The sequence below is a fragment of the Oncorhynchus kisutch genome, linkage group LG24, assembly GCF_002021735.2.
Source record: "Oncorhynchus kisutch isolate 150728-3 linkage group LG24, Okis_V2, whole genome shotgun sequence".
NCBI classification, from domain to species: domain Eukaryota; kingdom Metazoa; phylum Chordata; class Actinopteri; order Salmoniformes; family Salmonidae; genus Oncorhynchus; species Oncorhynchus kisutch.
The window spans coordinates 27,534,269-27,552,729 of record NC_034197.2 but is presented as its reverse complement, the minus strand read 5'-3'; the positions used below and the strand labels follow the sequence as shown (position 1 = coordinate 27,552,729).

The 18,461-nt window shown below is 42.9% G+C and overlaps 1 protein-coding gene across 13 annotated transcripts in view; it reads right to left on the bottom strand.

The window, feature by feature from the left end:
• LOC109869015 (serine/threonine-protein kinase WNK2) overlaps positions 1-17,555 on the bottom strand; it is a 64,666-nt gene extending 47,111 nt beyond the window's left edge. For 11 of the 13 annotated variants that reach the window (XM_031803577.1, XM_031803582.1, XM_031803584.1 and 8 more), the window contains exons 1-2: positions 17,285-17,555; positions 10,968-11,753 (exon numbers count right to left, since the gene is read on the bottom strand). In XM_031803577.1, coding sequence (XP_031659437.1) covers positions 10,968-11,597 — 630 coding nt within the window. In that variant the 5' untranslated portion in view covers positions 11,598-11,753; positions 17,285-17,555. The remainder of the gene's footprint in view (positions 1-10,967; positions 11,754-17,284) is intronic. The other 2 variants (XM_031803578.1, XM_031803589.1) reach the window with 2 other exon arrangements.
• Positions 17,556-18,461: the final 906 nt, after the last annotated feature.

Sequence of the window (18,461 nt, the reverse complement as noted above, 5' to 3'; positions counted from 1 at the left end):
AGAAAAAAATTCACTTTTATTTATCAAGATGGATCCATTCCATTTCACAACAGCAATGTGAAGAATCTAACCTGAACAAGACAGGAATGAAGATTTAAAAAAAATAGCACAACAGTTGCGACAGACCTCCAGAAAACCCAATACATTCCAACATTCACAGCACATTTCTAGTTCACTAATAATGATCTAGCCTGCAGCTCATTCCAATGTAAAACATTAGCTACTAAAGACATTACACACATTTAACAAGTAGACAATTCAAATTCCTGCGGAAAAAAAGGTAATACATTAAACAGTCGGTGGGATTAGTATCTGTCCAATCATATAATATAGTAAGACGACATCCGCCCCTGCAGTCTGTCCCATCAGTCATCCAGTGCAGAAAGTTTTGGCCGGCAACAGCGTACCTGTCATCTCTGTTACCATGGAGCTGGGCTGAGGGCTACTTATAATTGACACACTGGCATCTAGGGTGGCCCGGTGAATGATTAAATTCAGGGGTGAGATGGAGAGACTGACTACAGCAACAGTAAAAGGCCAGGAGAGTGTGCACATCCAAACATACAAGGGCACACCTGTCCTTTTAAAATTATGAAAGATGGGCCGATGCAGTACACAAATTTACAAAACTAACCTGAGCCTAAATACTGATTAAAAACACTGACCATTGTCAGTCCAATGACGTGCCAGCTACTCTACCGGATGTGTGTGTGTGAGGGGCCGTGGCGAAAGTGTGTACAGCCTGGACTATGACACAGCCCTCCCAATAAGCCTCTCCAGTCAGACTAAATGTGGAGGCTGGCAAAAAAGTACTGCCTTTGACACACAGCTGAACATTGGTGATAATAAGCTTTTACCCCCACCCCACCCCCAAACTAATGCTGCTTATGTAATGAGCTCGGCAATGACAGGGTCGCACGAGGAAATTCTGCCTGATTAGAGCGGTGTGTCAGAGAGAAAGAGAATGTGTCTGACAGCTTACAGTGCCTGTGACAGACAGCGAGAAATGAGGGAGCGTAACAGAGTGAGAAAAAAAAAAAGACTGGTAATACACCAAGCTGAGGACAACGGGGTCATGTGGCCTAGAGGGGAAGAGCCATGTTGCCATCAGTGTTGTTTGGACAGGATCAGAGAAAAGGGCCGATCAGAGCCTCAGGCGGTCAGTCTCTCTACAGTACAGAACAGGGGCTTCCTCTCCATCCACCATGGGAGGATTAGAGCCAAGAGGGCAGCAGGCCTTAGAGAACCAAATTAGCCTGCTCCACTCCCACCCTCTCCACTGCTCTTCTGCTGAGCAGCAGCCGGGCACCTGGTGGACAGTTTACCCCATTTTGAACAATTCCATTGGTTCTAGGTGCTACTTCTGGTCACTGGCGCACTGGGCAAGCCATATGCACCTATTTAGAACAGGACCTCAAAGGGTTAACTACTGGATGGGGGTGGGGACCTGAGTTCTGTAGCTGACTGAACCACTGATTGACAGGGGCAGATGATCCTGCCCATGGGGTTCTGTTGTTTCTCCATGGTGCTCAGCAGCCTGCTCATGTTTCTTTAATAAGACAACACCAGCAACAAAGCCCACTGTGCCACTGCCAATCCAGACAGTGGGGGTGCAGGAGCCAGATATCTGGATGTGTACAGCCGTACATCATAGCATTTTCCAGCTGGTGTTGACATCCTGAAGTTAACTACCTGTGAGTGTGTTTTGGTTAACATGGAATAACTGAGGCACCACGAAACCCAGTGATGAGGCCTTAGCTTTCTCTTAGCTCCAACTATCTGTTCAGGGTCAGCTCAACTCAGGTAGGAGGATACTCGGCCTACAAAGAGAATATGAACCATCTGAAAATCAGTCACAGTATGACAGGGGACACTCAGAGGTCTTGGACACCACTTCCAGGTCAGTCATCTTGAGACCAAACCTGCGTCCAAATTACAGTACCATAAGGTCTGGAAAGGTTTTCACCGTAGAGTCAGCATCTGTCAAGACATTTCAGATGCTGAAGCCTTGAAGAAGAAAAAATTAAATAAAACAAGCAAGCAATTATTCAGTATGATTGCCTGTCCTCCTGGTCTGAGGGTGTCAGAGCACTACTGGGGCTTTAGGGACCTAAGCTGAACCGGAAGTCTAACTCACACCCTTGCCAATTTTATTGCCTGCTGCAGTGAAGCGGCACAGAGCCAGAGAGACAGGCTTGACGCAACACTGTCTAACACACACACAATTAATGAACAGCCCAACTCGGTTGCCCCCAACCCCAGCTATTAGAGGTTTCAGCTAAATATTTATCATGGTGATTACCCTGAATGGTCTTTATGAATTACCCAATAAAAACTACCGGTAGTTGGGGGGGAAAAAAAACAATACATGTTAGAAGTATCGGAGCCTTGCACATCTGGATTGTACAATATTTGCACATCATTTTTAAAATTCTTCAAGCTGTCAAGTTGGTTGTTGAGAATTGCTAGACATCCAAGTCTTGCAATAGATTCAAGCAGATTTAAGTCAAAAGTGTAGCTAGGTCACTCAGGAACATTCAATGTTGTCTTGGTAAGCAACTTCAGTGTATATTTGGCCTTGTTTTAGGTTATTGTCCTGCTGAAAGGTGAATGTCTCCCAGCGTCTGTTGGAAAGCAGACTGAACTAGGTTCACCTGTTCTTAGCTCTATTCCATTTAATTTTTATCCTAAAAAAAAAAAAACTCATTAGTGCTCACCAATGACAAGCATACCCATCACATGATGCAGCCACCACGCTTGAAAATATGGAGTGGTACTCATTAATGTTTTGTATTGACCCCAAATATAACAGGACAAAGGGAATTGCTTTGACAATTGCTTTTGCAGTATTAATTAAGTGCCTTATTGCAAACAGGATGCATGTCAAGAGGTGTGAATACTTTCCAAAGGCATTGTATGCTGTTACGTAAAATGACTTAATGAGCAGCAGTAGCCATAAGCAAAGCAACCCTTTCCCTCATACCAGGCCTGACAGTTGGAGACTCTTACACAGCACAATAGGGAGTGTGGAGGAAAATGCATTACATCATGTCTCGTGCTCTCAATGATGCCTCAAATTGTGAGTGGATCAACAGTCATACTGTATTGCACTGTAACACTGAACACGACTGTAGGGTCTAGGCCTACTTTGAACACTATTGTGGCACAGTCCTCTTCTATAGGGTTGTTTTAGTTTTCAATGTGCTTGAGGTAGGGCAGGCGAGTGGTCTGTGGGAGCCTGTGGTCAACAGGTAGGCCTATGATGTGGAATGGAGGTTTGATAAATGATCTGAGAGAGGAGTTTTGCAATGGAGAGGGTTAAAGGGATACAAGATTCTAGCATTTAAGCCCTTGTTCTTCTTACCCAGAGTCAGATGAACTTCTGGACATCATTTTATGAATCTGCGTGCAATAAGGAGGAAGTTTGTTTTCCTTCACAGAGAACACATTTCAGCAGAAAATAGCTTAATTATCATCAGTTAACAGAAGTGCAACACTATTTGGCTAGGAGCCACACAAGTAAATGAGCTTACAATGAAAAAGCATGGTATTTTCTGCAAAAACAATGCTTGGCCATCATATTTATAATGTTGATCATAGAAATAATGTGTAGCCAGCTACATTGCCTAATGTTTTGCTTGAAGTTAACATTGCATTTTACCTGTGAAAAGACTGCTGATAGAATGCCTGTTCATGAATTCTCATCCGAGTGGAGAAGTACAACTGTGTCTGATGCCAAAGAAAATAAATATCTTAGTGCGTTGTTTGTAAATGCAGATCTAAAAAGCTTATGAGTTCTGTGTTAAAGAGATCCCTGAAACTTACCCCACTAAAACCAGATAAAGTACATATGATAAAATATGTATTTTCTAATCTTTGAGAACTAACAAATCAGCTAAATAAAAGCTAGAGAGTTCGGGAGAATTGGAAATTGGAAACTTTTTTTTTTTAAGTGAATAGAGCAGTATTGATTTTGTTATTCTTGCAACATTCTCAGAGCCATAGCAAAATGTGTAGAATGAGGACATTTGATTTCTTTTATGTTGGCATTGCAGGAAATTGCCCCCCCCCCCCAAAAAAAAATCTACACCAGCCAAGATGGGGTGATCTACACCAGCCAAGATGGGGGGTGGGGTAATTCCTAAAGAAGCAAATAAGTGTTTGCCTCCTGAACAAGTAGGCCAGTGATGGCTGCCATTTTGTTGGCGTCAGCCAGACCAGCACTCGTCCACAAGCTGGTTTTGACAGGCTAGACAGGCTTTGTCTCACAGTCGAGTTGCATTGTTCAGATGGTATTTCCACCACAAAAATCAGTCACACATCCTGAGTCAGGGGAGGGAGAGAGGGAAGAAGACCGGTGCTCAGGTGCTCCAGGCTCTCTGATAGCAAATACAGTGCATTCGGAAAGTATTCAGACCATGACATTTTCCACATTCAGTTATGTTACAGCCTTGTTCTAAAAAGGGATTACCCCCCCCCCAAGCTTCCCACAATAAGTTGGGTGAATTTTGCCCATTCCTCCTGACAGAGCTGGTGTACCTGAGTCAGGTTTGTTGGCCTCCTTGCTCACACACTTTTTTTTCAGTTCTGCCCACAAATTTTCTATGGGATTGAGGTCAGGGCTTTGTGATCGCCATTTCAATACCGTCACTTTGTTGTCCTTACGCCATTTTGACACAACTTTGGAAGTATGCTTGGGGTCATTGTCCATTTGGAAGACCCATTTGCGACCAAGCGTTAACTTCTCTAGGGTAGGGGGCAGCATTTGGAATTTTGGATGAAAAGCGTGCCCAAATTAAAACTACCTTCTACTCAGGCCCAGAAGATAGGATATGAATATAATTAGTAGATTTGGATAGAAAACACTAAAGTCTCCAAAACTGTTAAAATAAACGCGAGTATAACAGAACTATTTTGGCTGGCGAAAACCTGAGAAAAATCCATTCAGGAAGTTGGACTTCTTTTTTTGGGTAGTTTTCTAATCAATGCCATTACAGTATCCATTGACTTAGGACTCAAATTGCAGTTCCTATGCCTTCCACTAGATATCAGTCTTTAGAAATGGTTTCAGGCTTGTATTCTGAAAAATGAGGGAGTAAGAGCAATCTGAATGAGTGGACCCTGCCGTGTCACAGAGCTTTTTCATGTACGCGACCGAGAGAGAGTGCCTTTCTCATTTACCTTTTATATTGACGTTATTGTCCGGTTGAAATATTATTGATTATTTAGGCTAAAAACAATCTGAGGATTGAATATAAACATCGTTTGACATGTTTCTATGAACTCCACAGATATAATTTGGATTTGAGCCTGTGGATTACTGAAGAAAAACAAAGAGGTTTTCAGTTTTCAGATATAAAGAGAGACTATCGAACAAAAGGAACATTTATTGATTAAATGAATGTCTGGAGTGCAAATATATGAAGATGAAAGGTAAGTGATTAATTTTCTCTATTTCTGACTTGTGTAACTCTTCTACTAGGCTGGTTACGGTTTGTAACAATTTGTCTGCTGGGCTATGTTCTCAAATAATTGACGGTATGCTTTCGCCGTAAAGCATTTTTGAAAACTGACAGTTGTTAGGTTTAAAGATTAACTTCTTGTGAATCCATGTAAAATAGGTGTATTTTCTGAATTTTTATAATGAGTATTTCTGTATTTGGCGCTCTGCAATCTCACTGGATGTTGGCCAGGTGGGACACTAGCGTCCCACATACCCTAGAGAGATTAACTTCCTGACAGATGTCTTGATGTTGCTTCAATATATCCACATCATTTTACTCCTCATGATGCCAACTGTTTTGCGAAGTGCACAAGTCCCTCCTGCAGCAAAGCACCTCCACAACATGATGCTGCCACCCCCATGCTTCACGATTGGGTGTTCTTCGGCTTGCAAGCAGCCCCGTTTTTCCTCCAAACATAACGATGGTCAAATAGTTCTATTTTTGTTTCATCAGACCAGAGGACGTTTCTCCAAAAAGTACGATCTTTGTCCCCATGTGCATTTGCAAACCGTAGTCTGGTTCTTATGGCAGTTATGGAGCAATGGCTTCTTCCTTGCTGAGTGGCCTTTCAGGTCATGTCGTAATAGGAATAATTTTACTGTGGATATAGGTACTTTTGTACCCGTTTCCTCCAGCATCTTCACAAGGTCCTTTGCTGTTCTGGGATTGATTTGCACCTTTCGCACCAAAGTACGTTCATCTCTAGGAAACAGAACGTGTCTCCTTCCTGAGCGGTATGACGGCTGCGTGGTCCCATGGTGTTTATACTTGCGTACTATTGTTTGTACAGATGAATGTGGTACCTTCAGGCGTTTGGAAATTGCTCCCAAGGATGAACCAGTCTACCATTTTTTTTTTTTTCCTGAGGTCTTGGCTGATTTTATTTTCCCATTATGTCGTTCTGCCCCTGAACAGGCAGTTAACCCACTGTTCCCAGGCCGTCATTGAAAATAAGAATGTGTTCTTAAGTGACTTGCCTGGTTAAATAAAGGTAAAAAAATATTTAAAAAATAAAAAGAGGCACGGAGTTTGAAGGTAAGCCTTGACATACATCCACAGGTCCATCTCCACAGGTACATTTCCAGTTGCCTCAAATGATGTCAATTAGCCTATCAGAAACTTCTAAAGCCATGACATCATTTTCTGGAATTTTCCAAGCTGTTTAAAGGCAGTCATTTTAGAGTGTTTAAACATCTGACCCACTGGAATTATGATACAGTGAACTTTAAGTTTAATAATCTGTCAGTAAACAATTGTTGGAAAAATGACTTGTCATGCACAAAGTAGATTTCCTAACCGACTTGCAGAAACTATAGTTTGTTAACAAGAAATGTGTGGAGTGGTTGAAAAACGAGTTAATGACGCCAACCTAAGTGGATGTAAACTTCCAACTTCAACTGTGTATAACATTTCTAAAAACCTGTTTTCAGTTGTGGTATTATGTGTAGATTGCGGAGGATTATATATATATTTTTAATCCATTTTAGAACAAGGCTGTAACGTAACAAAAATGTGGAAAAAGTCAAGGGGTCTGAATACTTTCCCAAGGCGATGTACATGTATAACCTTTGTGGTAAAAACTCTGGACTGCAGGATCCGACAGTAGCTGTCAGAGAGAACGACTCCAGGTCTGTGATACGGTTGGCCCACTAAGGAAACTTCTGTCAGTGACTAGGCCTACCATTTCTTTACACCTGCTAGGCTTTGTCAGTGTGAGTTTCACCATTTCATACATATGACAAGGACTAACTCTGTCATGAACTAGTCAAGGCCTTTTCTACAGTTCACACACTGCCTTTGTGCCTTGGTCACAGTTCACACATTCTAGCTACAGCTACCCCCGAGCATAGCCTGGTCCTGTATGTTCTTTAGACAACAGGACACCTGTAACGGGCTTGGCCCACTTCACCATGGCTTTGTGACAAAGGAGCTCTGACATGCTGGAGGACACAGCCACTGACGAGGCCCTGTTAGAGCCATTGTGTACCTCTCTCACTGCCCCATGGGCTGTGACCAATAACAAACTTGGAAAAATAAAACAAAGGTGTCTAACTTGTAAATTGCAGTGCACACACACTACACAAACCACAAAGTACCGTATTGGATTTGTTTTCAATTAAAAATGGTCAAAAAACAAAAATAGCTTATTAGTAAAAGAGCAATTTCTCAAGCAAGAATTTGCCTAGGAATGCCTGGGAGTGGAAAACTACAAACTAGCCATTATTGGCAGAGAGATTTTTTAGAACTCTTTCTTATTGGTCAATTAACAAACGTACCACCTGGTGGTCGCCAGGCAGGCCAAAACTCCATCCCAGCAAAACATTTTATGCCAACTTTTCAGACTGCTTACCCCTAAAGGGCATTATCATTTTCACACTATTATTCCAAGTATATTTATATACATGTTCACACTTTGAAGGCACTGGGCCTTTAACAATAGGTCTCAATCCAAAACAGGAAGTCCAGACTTTTGGTCAGAGTATGCTCAACGCCCAGTAGAACTGGTTACAGAAGGGTGTGCAGTTACTGTCCTTATCTCAGCGAGAGCAAGTTTCATTCCGATGCCATGGTGTCAGCACAATCACTGCATTCAGAAGCACAACAGCAGATTTTATCTGCAGAGCAGCATGCACCCTGCCAAATACCAGCACACACACTCAACCCTGTATGTGTGCAAGACCTGATTACACACCATCTTAAAACAGAACTGAGCTAGTGTGAGTCAGAACCAAAGAACTTCCAAGAGTGAGTGACAGACCTTGATGATTAGTAGCCGAGTAAGAGTCCGACAACGAATATTAGACTTTACAATTTACATACATTAACATGTAGGATGCGTATGCGCCTCAGGTACACATACATGTGTGAGAATGGAATTTCTCCCTTATCAGCACCCGTCCCTCTGCCATCTGTGTGGTGCCAGGGCAGACAGAGAAAGTGATGTAGATAGAGGCAGAGACTGAGTAAGTGAGACAAGCCTGAGAAGAGAGCAAGAGAAAGCCGGTAGCAGAGAGAAAGAGCAAGAGAGAGTAAGTGAGGGGGAAAAAGACCAACAGGGAGAGATAGCACAGGACCAGATTAAACTTCCAGGCAGAAGGGCCACATGACCAACACAGGGCGGGAAACAGTGGAAAATCACTGAGACGTTCCCCTCTTTCTATCCCAAACAATAAATGCTCCAGCAACATTCGCATAGCACCACAGAGTACACTGAACAACACAGGGCTGGCACCACCCACGTGCCCGGTTGAGGGCCAAATGTGCACACTGATTAACGTGCACAGTAGCTGAGCCTACCATGCACTGCTGTTGAGGGTGAATGAGGCGTCGGGGTGACGGCAGGGTAGAGGGCATTTTTTCTCATTAAACTCTAGAGGCTTGTCTGGGCCCTTCAGACAGTGAGCTGTAAAACAGGCCCTTTATAGGCCATCAGGGCACTTTCATCCCTAGTACCCAGCATTACTGTAAATGCTGCTGAATCTAACTTAGCTAATAGACTGTATTGCAGCAGTCTAAGTGGATCCATGTTCAATTTCACATGCCTGTCCATAATTAGATTACACAGAGACACCCACCCACATTAGGTGCTATATCCCTCAAACTCCACTCTGGAAGCCAGATCCACTGCATGTTTTCCCATTGCGCCCCTCTAACCAGGAACTGATTTCGACTGGGACTCCAGGTGTGTTGCAGTTAATAATCAAGTACAACAGAAAACCAGCAGGCGCCGGACCTCGTAGGGTAAGAGTTCAGCACCGCTGTCCTATAGGATGCATGCAACACTACCATTTCCAATGACTTAAGGCACCAACATGTGACTCAATCAACAGGGCCACCTCAAGCTCTAATCAATGCTTCTAATAAATTAGGCTAAAAGTCCTAGGAAAGAACCAGAAAGCATCAGCGTTCTGATGAAAACCATTGAGCAGGGCAGCATTTCTGTCAACAATGCCATTTATCTGTTAAAAACCGACAATACAATAGTACAATAGGCCTACATAGAGAATTGAGGAAGAAAATGGTAGTGGGAAAAATGGAACCTTGGTGGTTTGTGTTTTTATAGCAAACTGCCCACTAGAGGGAGTGTTTCCACACATCTATGGGAAAACAGTAGGCTATAGAATTAATGATTTACTGTTCCACATCCAGTGTCCAATTATGGGTCATACTTTGCTTGTTTGAGTAGATATTGGCTTCCTCTATTCCATGATCACCTATATGGCATCATCATCCCAGTGAAAAGAGGAATCTGTCTCTGGGCCAAGCGTGTCATTGCTTGAACAATGCTGAATGTCCCTTCTCTGAATAGGAGGGAGACATACAGCTACACTCCTGAGATTTCACTTCTGGGCTAACTTGTCATGATCCCATGAGGTAGGCCAAGCAAGCAACATTATCTCACTCACACACCTGAAAGAGCTTCAAGGCCACAGGGCCACCACACCGCTCCCAGCATGCATCAGCACGTTTCAGCTGCTTCCTGTCAGCAGCCCTCCTGTTGCACAGCAGGGGATTCACCCCTCATCTGCATACTGCTGGGACAAAACTCGCAAGCACTCTACCCTATACTGTCTGACTGCTTAAATACAGCCCAATATGGAAATTCTTCTTTTAGTGTTATATGAAATTTTATTTGCATATAGGCTATCCAGCACACAGGCACATTTGTATTGTTAAATGGGTTTGTTTGGGTCTGCACTAGGGACACTAGGTCCATGAGGAGCCTAGCCATGGTTACTGACGGTCATTCATTTAAAACCACGCTTCCTGAGAGAGAGAGTAGTGAAGTCTGCAGCACGGGATTGAGGTCAGAAATAATTAGTTTGTGATTTTCCAGTGTCTAACACACTTCGATCAGTTAAGGTCTTGTTGAAACAAGGAGAGACTAAGAATAGAGTCAGTGTAGCCTACAAAGGCCTCTTGGTCAATGGCAGTGACAAATGCTTGTCAATCCTACAGACCTCTTAACCATTTAAAATTTAGTGGAAACCCATTTACAACTTAGTAGATTCCCATTCCCTATAGTAGTCTAGCTGATTGACAGCTCCCCGTAGACATCACCATTATGCTGTCATGAGGTGTGAACATTCACTGACAGCATAAGAGAGAGGACTGTGAGAGCCATGCATCAGCCCTCTAATGGAAATCACTCGGTGAAACCAACCAGTCGAGCAGGACACCCATCAGAGAGAGCCAGAGGACTCACTCAAAGAGGCATGTTGATACTTAATATATTGATGATGTTTCATAAAAGGCCTTTAGGAAAAATAGACTGAAGTGCATTGAAACTTCCCAATCTATAGTTGTCCAAATTAAACCCATAGCTGCATTACTATAAAAAATGTTTTAAATGTATTAAAAGTTAGAGCAGATGGAATAAGTCTTCTTATTCACAACAAACTGCAGTGAAGTGCTTGAGCATCAGGACACTATGGCAAAACAAATAGAGGTACAGCATCTTACCTGAAGTTCACACCAGGCAACTTCCACCCAGGTGTCAGTATCCAGACCTTTATAGACCGTCTTGAAGGACCCTCTCCCGAGCTCGATATCGAACTTGAGAAACCGTCCCCCAGGGGACGTGGAAACAGCTTTCATCTCAGCCTCTTCCTCCTCGCTAGCAGTTCTGACAGTGTTTTTACTGCCGTCGGTGGATGTAACATTCAATTTATCCACAGTCTTCTCCTTCTCATCAGCGCTGGCGCTCTCTGTGGCGCTGTCTTTCTTCCCCCCTTGACTCTCGGGACTGGAGCTCTCCTGTGGCCCCAACAGAGCCCCCCGTGTCCTGTCAACTATCGTGCGCAGGCTTACGTTGAGGATTTTACTCCGGTTGTCACATTCTGGCACCTCAAAGGCCTGCTCATCAGAGTCTGAGAACCACAAACTTCTCCTGATGAATCTTTGGCGCACGATCCGCTGATAATTCGATGGAGGATATGCACTTGGGTCGCTCCCACCTCTCACGACCGTCGAAGTGTCCATATTAGTGACGTTTCCGTCTCTGATAGTCTCATACATATTTATGTTGAGTTCACATTGTGAATTGGGAAGAGATGGGTATTTAAAGCCATCGGGCTCGGCACCCGATTCCATGGCGATTTAATTGTTGAGTCACTGACGTTTCCAGATGATTGCCATGGCTATTCCCAAAGTGAAGATGGAGTGGGGGCCGAATATCTGCAGCACACGCCCGGTAACAATTCTTCAGCATGGGGGTATCAACGGAACGATGTCAGTGTGCACATCAATCTAAACAGAAGCACAAAAAAATGTTTTAAAAACAGTGTTGAAAGATTTAAAAAAGGAGTGGAAGTTGAAAACATTAACAAAATATATAAACCAAATCTTGTTGTTTTCTGCTTCCTGGCTCAGTCATACTGACATAGGAATAACTAGCAAAAGTTTGAGAAATTAAAAATGCCAGAGAGGAAAGATGACACTGAAAAACAAATGGTTGTAAAAGCTGGCTGAAAGGATGTATCTAGCCAGATAGCTATTTAATGAACATAATTTACAGCATTTAGCAGGTGAACATAAAATAAAGAGCTAGCTAGCATTTGGCTAAATAAACAACCTGGACTTAAGGGTAGATGTAACATAGTAGACAAATCTGGGCCACTACAATTTGTATGATATGTTACATATTAAAATTTGTGGATAAAATAGTTAAAGGGTTAGGGGACGGTCTAGTAGTTGCAAAGTATCAAGACAAAAAAAGTTTAGTTGCAAGCTGCAAATTAGCAAACATTCTAAAGTAGTCTGTGACCACGTTTACATGCACACCAATATCCCATTATTATACTCAAGTATTTACAATAACCGGGATACAAGCTTTGAGTTATGAAAAACCTGGATAAGACCCCTGGGATATGCTGATCTAAGACCGGATACTGTGGCATGTAAACATCTTATCCCGTTTACTGTTGTTTTTAAAAGGTCTGCGCAGGCTCAGTTTCCCATATCGTGGGGTGTTGTGTGAAGTCCATAATTTGCCTACTATAATTCATTTACATTTCTGCTTATCATTTCTGACATGTCGTATGCCATATTATAATTTCCGACATTTGGTAGGCCATTTGTCTGTCAACTATACTTTGATACATGCAGCTTCTGTCATAACTTCTTTCCCCAGAAGACTAAATAAAGTGCTCACCAGAATAAGGTCTTAAGTCAATAGAATGAATGCATTGGTAATCTTGTTAACACTTGTAAAATTGTCTGTTTTGTTTAGGGAACAGGAAGAAAAAGGCAATAACTCCAAAACAATGGTAAAATGTGTCCTGTGCAAAACGTCAGTGTCACCGGTTAAGGAAATTAAAATCTGTGAAAAACGACAACACGTTTCTGATAAGACCTGTTTGTCTTGGGTGCATATTTTGATTGGTTGAAACATGAGAAAGTATTCCGACCCCTTTCCACATTGTTACGTTGCAGCCTTATTCTAGAATGGATTAAATACATGTTTTTCCTTCCTTAATCTACACACATAATGACAAAGCAAAAACAGGTCGACATTTTTGCTAATTTATTACAAATAAAAAAACAAATACCTTATTTAAATAACTATTCAGAGCCTTTGCTATGGAGACTTTAAATTTAGCTCTGGAGCATCCCGTTTCCAATGAGCATCCTTGAGCTTTTTCTACAACTTGAGTGGAGTCCAACTGTGGTAAATTAAATTGATTGGACATGATTTGGAGAGGCTCACACCCGTCTACATAAGGTCCCACAGTTGACAGTTCATGTCAGAACAAAAACCAAACCACGAGGTTGAAGGAGTTGTCCGTAGAGCTCTAAGACAAGATTGTGTCGAAGGAAAATATCTGGGGAAGGGTACCAAAACATAACTGCAGCATTGAAGGTCTCCAAGAACAGTGGCCTCCATCATTCTCAAATGGAAGAAGTTTGGAACAGCCAAGACTCTTCCTTCAGCTAGCCACCCAGCCAAACTGAGCAATCAGGGGAGAAGGGCCTTGGTCAGGGAGGTGACCAAGAACCCGATCATCAGTCTGACAGAGCTCTAGAGTTCCTCTGGGGAGACGGGAGAACCTTCGAAGGACAACCATCCCTGAAGCACTCCACCAGTCAGGCCTTTATGGTAGAGTGGCTAGACGGAAGCCACATTACAGCCTGCATGTAGTTTTCCAAAAGGCACCTAAAGGACTCAGAGACCATGAGAAACAAGATTATCTGGTCTGATGAAACCAAGATTGAACTCTTTGGCCTGAATGCCAAGCGTCACATCTGGAGGAAACCTGGCACCATCCCTACGGTGAAGCATGGTGGTGGCAGCATCATGCTATGGGGATGTTTTTCAGAGCCAGGGACTGGGAAAATAGCCAGGACAGAGGGAAAGATTAACAGAGCAAAGTACTTAGAGATCCTTGATTAAAAACCTGCACCAGAGCACTCAGGACCTCCGACTGGGGAAAAGGTTAATCTTCCACAGAACAATGACCATGAAAATAGCTGTGCAGCGACACTCCCATCCAACCTAAGAGGTGGAGAGGATCTGCAGAGAAGAATGGGAGAAACTCCCCAAATACAGGTGTGCCAAGTCTGTAGCGTCATACCCTCGAAAGATCAAGGCTGGAATCGCTGCCAAAGTATTGAGTAAATGTTTTTTCTTATACATTTGCAACATTTTCTATGCCTGTTTGTTGTTTTTTAATCTTTATTTAACTAGGCAACTCAGTTAAGAACAAATTCTTATTTTCAATGACGGCCTAGGAACAGTGGGTTAACTGCCTGTTCAGGGAAAGAACGACAGATTTGTACCTTGTCAGCTCGGGGGTTTGAACTTGCAACCTTCTGGTTACTAGTCCAACGCTCTAACCACTAGGCTACCCTGCCGCTTTGTCATTATGGGGGTAGTGTGTTGATTGAGGAAATAAGAATAGAATAAGGCTGTAACATAACAAAATTTGGAAAAAGGGGTCTGAATACTTTCCCAAATGCACTGTACATACCACACAAGGGTTTCTTTATTTTTTACATTGTAGAATAATAGTTAAGACAAACTATGAAATCATGTAGTAACCAAGTGTTAGAATGCCAAGAGTGTGCAAAGCACTCAACCAGCTTCATGAGGTAGTCACCTGGAATGCATTTCAATTAACAGGTGTGCCTTGTTAAAAGTTCATTTGTGGAATTCCTTTCCTTCTTAATGCATTTGAGCCAAATCAGTTGTGTTGTGACAAGGTAGAGGTGGTATACAGAAGATATCCCTATTTGGTAAAGGACCAAGTCCATATTAAGGCAAGAACAGCTCAAATAAGCAAAAGACAGTCCATCATTACTTTAAAGACATGAAGGTCAGTCAATCCAGAACATTAAGAACTTTGAAAGTGTCTTCAAGTGCAGTCGCAAAAACCATAAAGCACTATGATGAAACTGGCTCTCATGAGGACCGCCACAGGAAATGAAGTCCCAGAGTTACCTCTGCTGCAGAGGATAAGTTCATGCGAGTTACCAGCCTCAAATTGCAGCACAAATAAAATGCCTCAGAGTTCAAGTAAAACATAGATCTCAACATCAACTGTTCAGAGGAGACAGCATGAAACAGGCTTTCATGGTCGAATTGCTGCAAAGTAACCACCACTAAAGGACACCAATAAGAGACTTGCTTGGGCCAAGAAACACACGCAATGGACATCAGACTGGTGGAAATTGGTCCTTTGGTCTCAGTCCAAACTTTTTGGTTCCAACCGCCATGTCTTTCTGAGCCGCAGAGTAGGTGAACGGATGATCTCTGCATGTGTGGTTCCCACCATGAAGCATGGAGGTGGTGTGATGGTGCTTTGCTGGTGATTTATTTAGAATTCAAGGCACACTAACCAGCATGGCTACCACAGCGATACGCCATACCATCTGGTTTGCGCTTAGTGGGACTATCATTTGTTTTTCAACAGGACAATGACCCAACACACCTCCAGGCTGTGTAAAGGCTATTTGACCAAGAGGAGAGTGATGGAATGCTGCGTCAGATGACTTAGCCTCCACAATCACACAACCTCAATCCAATTGAGATGGTTTGGGATGAGTTGGACCGCAGAGTGAAGGAAAAGCAGCCAAGCGCTCAGCATGTGGCAACACCTTCAAGACTGTTGGAAAAGCATTCGAGGTGAAGTTGGTTGAGAGAATGCCAAGAGTGTGTAAAGCTGTCAAAGGCAAAGGGTGGCTACTTTGAATCTAAAATATATTTATGTTTGTGTGTTTGTGTGTTTAACACTTTTGGTTGCTACATGATTCCATGTGTGTTATTTCATAACTTTGATGTCTTAACTATTACTCTACAATGTAGGGGGAGAGGGCCTTGAATGAGCACGTGTCCACCCACAATGGTCTGGGGCTGTTTTTCATAGTTAGGGAAATCTTAACGCTACAGCATAATGACATTCTAGACGATTCTGTGCTTTCACCTTTGTGGCAACAGATTAGTGAAGCTCTTTCCTGTTTAAGCATGACAATGCCCCATGCACAAAGCGAGGTCCATACAGAAATGGTTTGTCGAGATCGGTGTGGAAGAACTTGACTGGCCTGCAGAGCCCTGACCTCAACCACATCAAACACCTTTGGGATGAATTGGAACGCTGACCGCGGGCCAAGCCTAATCGCCCAACATCAGTGCCTGACCTCATTAATGCTTGTGGCTGAATGGAAGCAAGTCATCGCAGCAATGTTCCAATATCTAGTGGAAAGCCTTCCCAGAAGAGCAAAGGCTGTTATAGCAGCAAGGGGGGAGGGAATTCATATTAATGTTCATTATTTTGGAATGAGCAGGTGTCCACATACTTCTGGTCATGTGCTGTACTGTCTGCTTGCATAACAGTGTCAAAGATAAACACATTACACGCATTCTCTCAAGAGAATGCTGAAAGAAATTACTCCAACTCCTGTGGAGACAAAATTAACTTGTATAATTTCACTGCAAGAAATGCATAGTTGTGCAGGAATTATATTACATGTGAGAAGTTGTAGTCCTACAGTCAGTGTCCATATTTCAGTTACTATTTAACCCATATTAACTTAAATTAGGAATATTCTGTTTATTCATGGATACAGGGACACTCATGAGCAGAATATCAAAAGGTGCATTTAAACAGATGATCCCGAATAATACCTTAAGTGGGATATGAGCTACTATCCAGAACTGTACACATGTAAACGTGGTCTGTGAGGAGAGTTGAACACACAACCTATGGAATGCTAGACATTTGTTATAGGCCCACCTGTCCAACCACCCTTCCCTTCATTTTGGCTTAAGTAGCCTATCTTTTGTAACCATACCAAACACAACATCATACAAATTGAGTGTTCAGGGTTTTCGTTTACCATGTTACGTGTAGTCTTAGTGGCTTAAATCAAATGTAGCCTGATAAGATTCACATCAGCAAGAGCTTGTGAAATAATTGACAATGTGATCTGGTTAGTTATGTTTCCTCAACGGGTAGCTACCTAACACCCACTCAAAATGTTATTACATTCGTGGTAATTTGTTTGGAGCCTAACGTAACTCGATTGAGCAGGCAATGAAGCTGGCTGATGCTAGCTAGCCGGCTGATGATGCTAGCTAGCCGACTGATGCTAGCCCCAAATGAAACAACATTGAACCCAATGACAGTATATAGGAAGGTTGAACCACGACGAGACAGCAAAACGAGAACAGTTTATCGGTTTATCCACAATTGCTTATTTTCGTTCCATATAGCTGTTAGGTCCAAGCAGTAAATAATTATAAACGAGAAAACTGTTGCCAATTCGGACGGAATGTCACCAACCTTTCTTCCCGGCCTCGACTCATCCGATGTGGGAAATACGCGTGCCGTTGATCTTTCTGCAGCTTACCTGCCCGAGTGTCTGTCATACGACTTTCAGATGCGATGAATCTTCAAGAGTTGTAATGCTGATGTCCATAGTGTCCGGGTAAATATCCTCAGTATTTAACTTGAAACGTTAATAGGTCGTCAGTGTTTCCCATCACAAAATAAATCAGCCCGGTAAATGCAACTACTGTCTACTGCTGCGAGGTCCCCTTTTTACAGGTTCCACGCCCATTGTAATGACTGGAGGGCCACCCAATTAAAGCGCACGTTTAGCTTGCGACAACAGAGGAGGCGATACGTGTTGACCCAGCCCATTTGCTTTGTCCACCAGTGAAACGATATATCCCGCAACAACAAAAATACCCACATTGGCTATGGAAGTTGTTCAAAAACGCTACGTTTTAATTTGATTTAATCATTATTTTGCCCTTAACCAACACAAAAACATCCTATGGCGTTCTGCATTAGCATCGAACAGCCCCCGTGATATGCAGCTTTTCAGGGAAGCTAGAAACAATTATACACAGGCAGTTAGAAAAGCCAAGGCTAGCTTTTTCAAGCAGAAATTTGCTTCCTGCAACACTAACTCAAAAAAGTTCTGGGACACTGTAAAGTCCATGTATAAGAACACCTCCTCCCAGCTGCTCACTGCACTGAAGATAGGAAACACTGTCACCACTGATAAATCCACTATAATTGAGAATTTCAATAAGCATTTTTCTACAGCTGGCCATGCTTTCCACCTGGCTACCCCTACCCCGGTCAATAGCACTGCACCCACCACAGCAACTCGCCCAAGCCTTCCCCATTTCTCCTTCTCCCAAATCCAGTCAGCTGATGTTCTGAAAGAGCTGGAAAATCTGGACCCCTACACACCAGCCGGGCTAGACAATCTGGACTCTTTCTTTCTAAAATTATCTGCCGAAATTGTTGCCACCCCTATTACTAGCCTGTTCAACCTCTCTTTTGTGTCGTCTTAGATTCCCAAGGATTGGAAAGCAGCTGCGGTCATCCCCCTCTTCAAAGGGGGGGACACTCTTGACCCAAACTGCTACAGGCCTATATCTATCCTACCCTGCCTTTCTAAGGTCTTCGAAAGCCAAGTCAACAACAGATTACCGACCATTTCGAA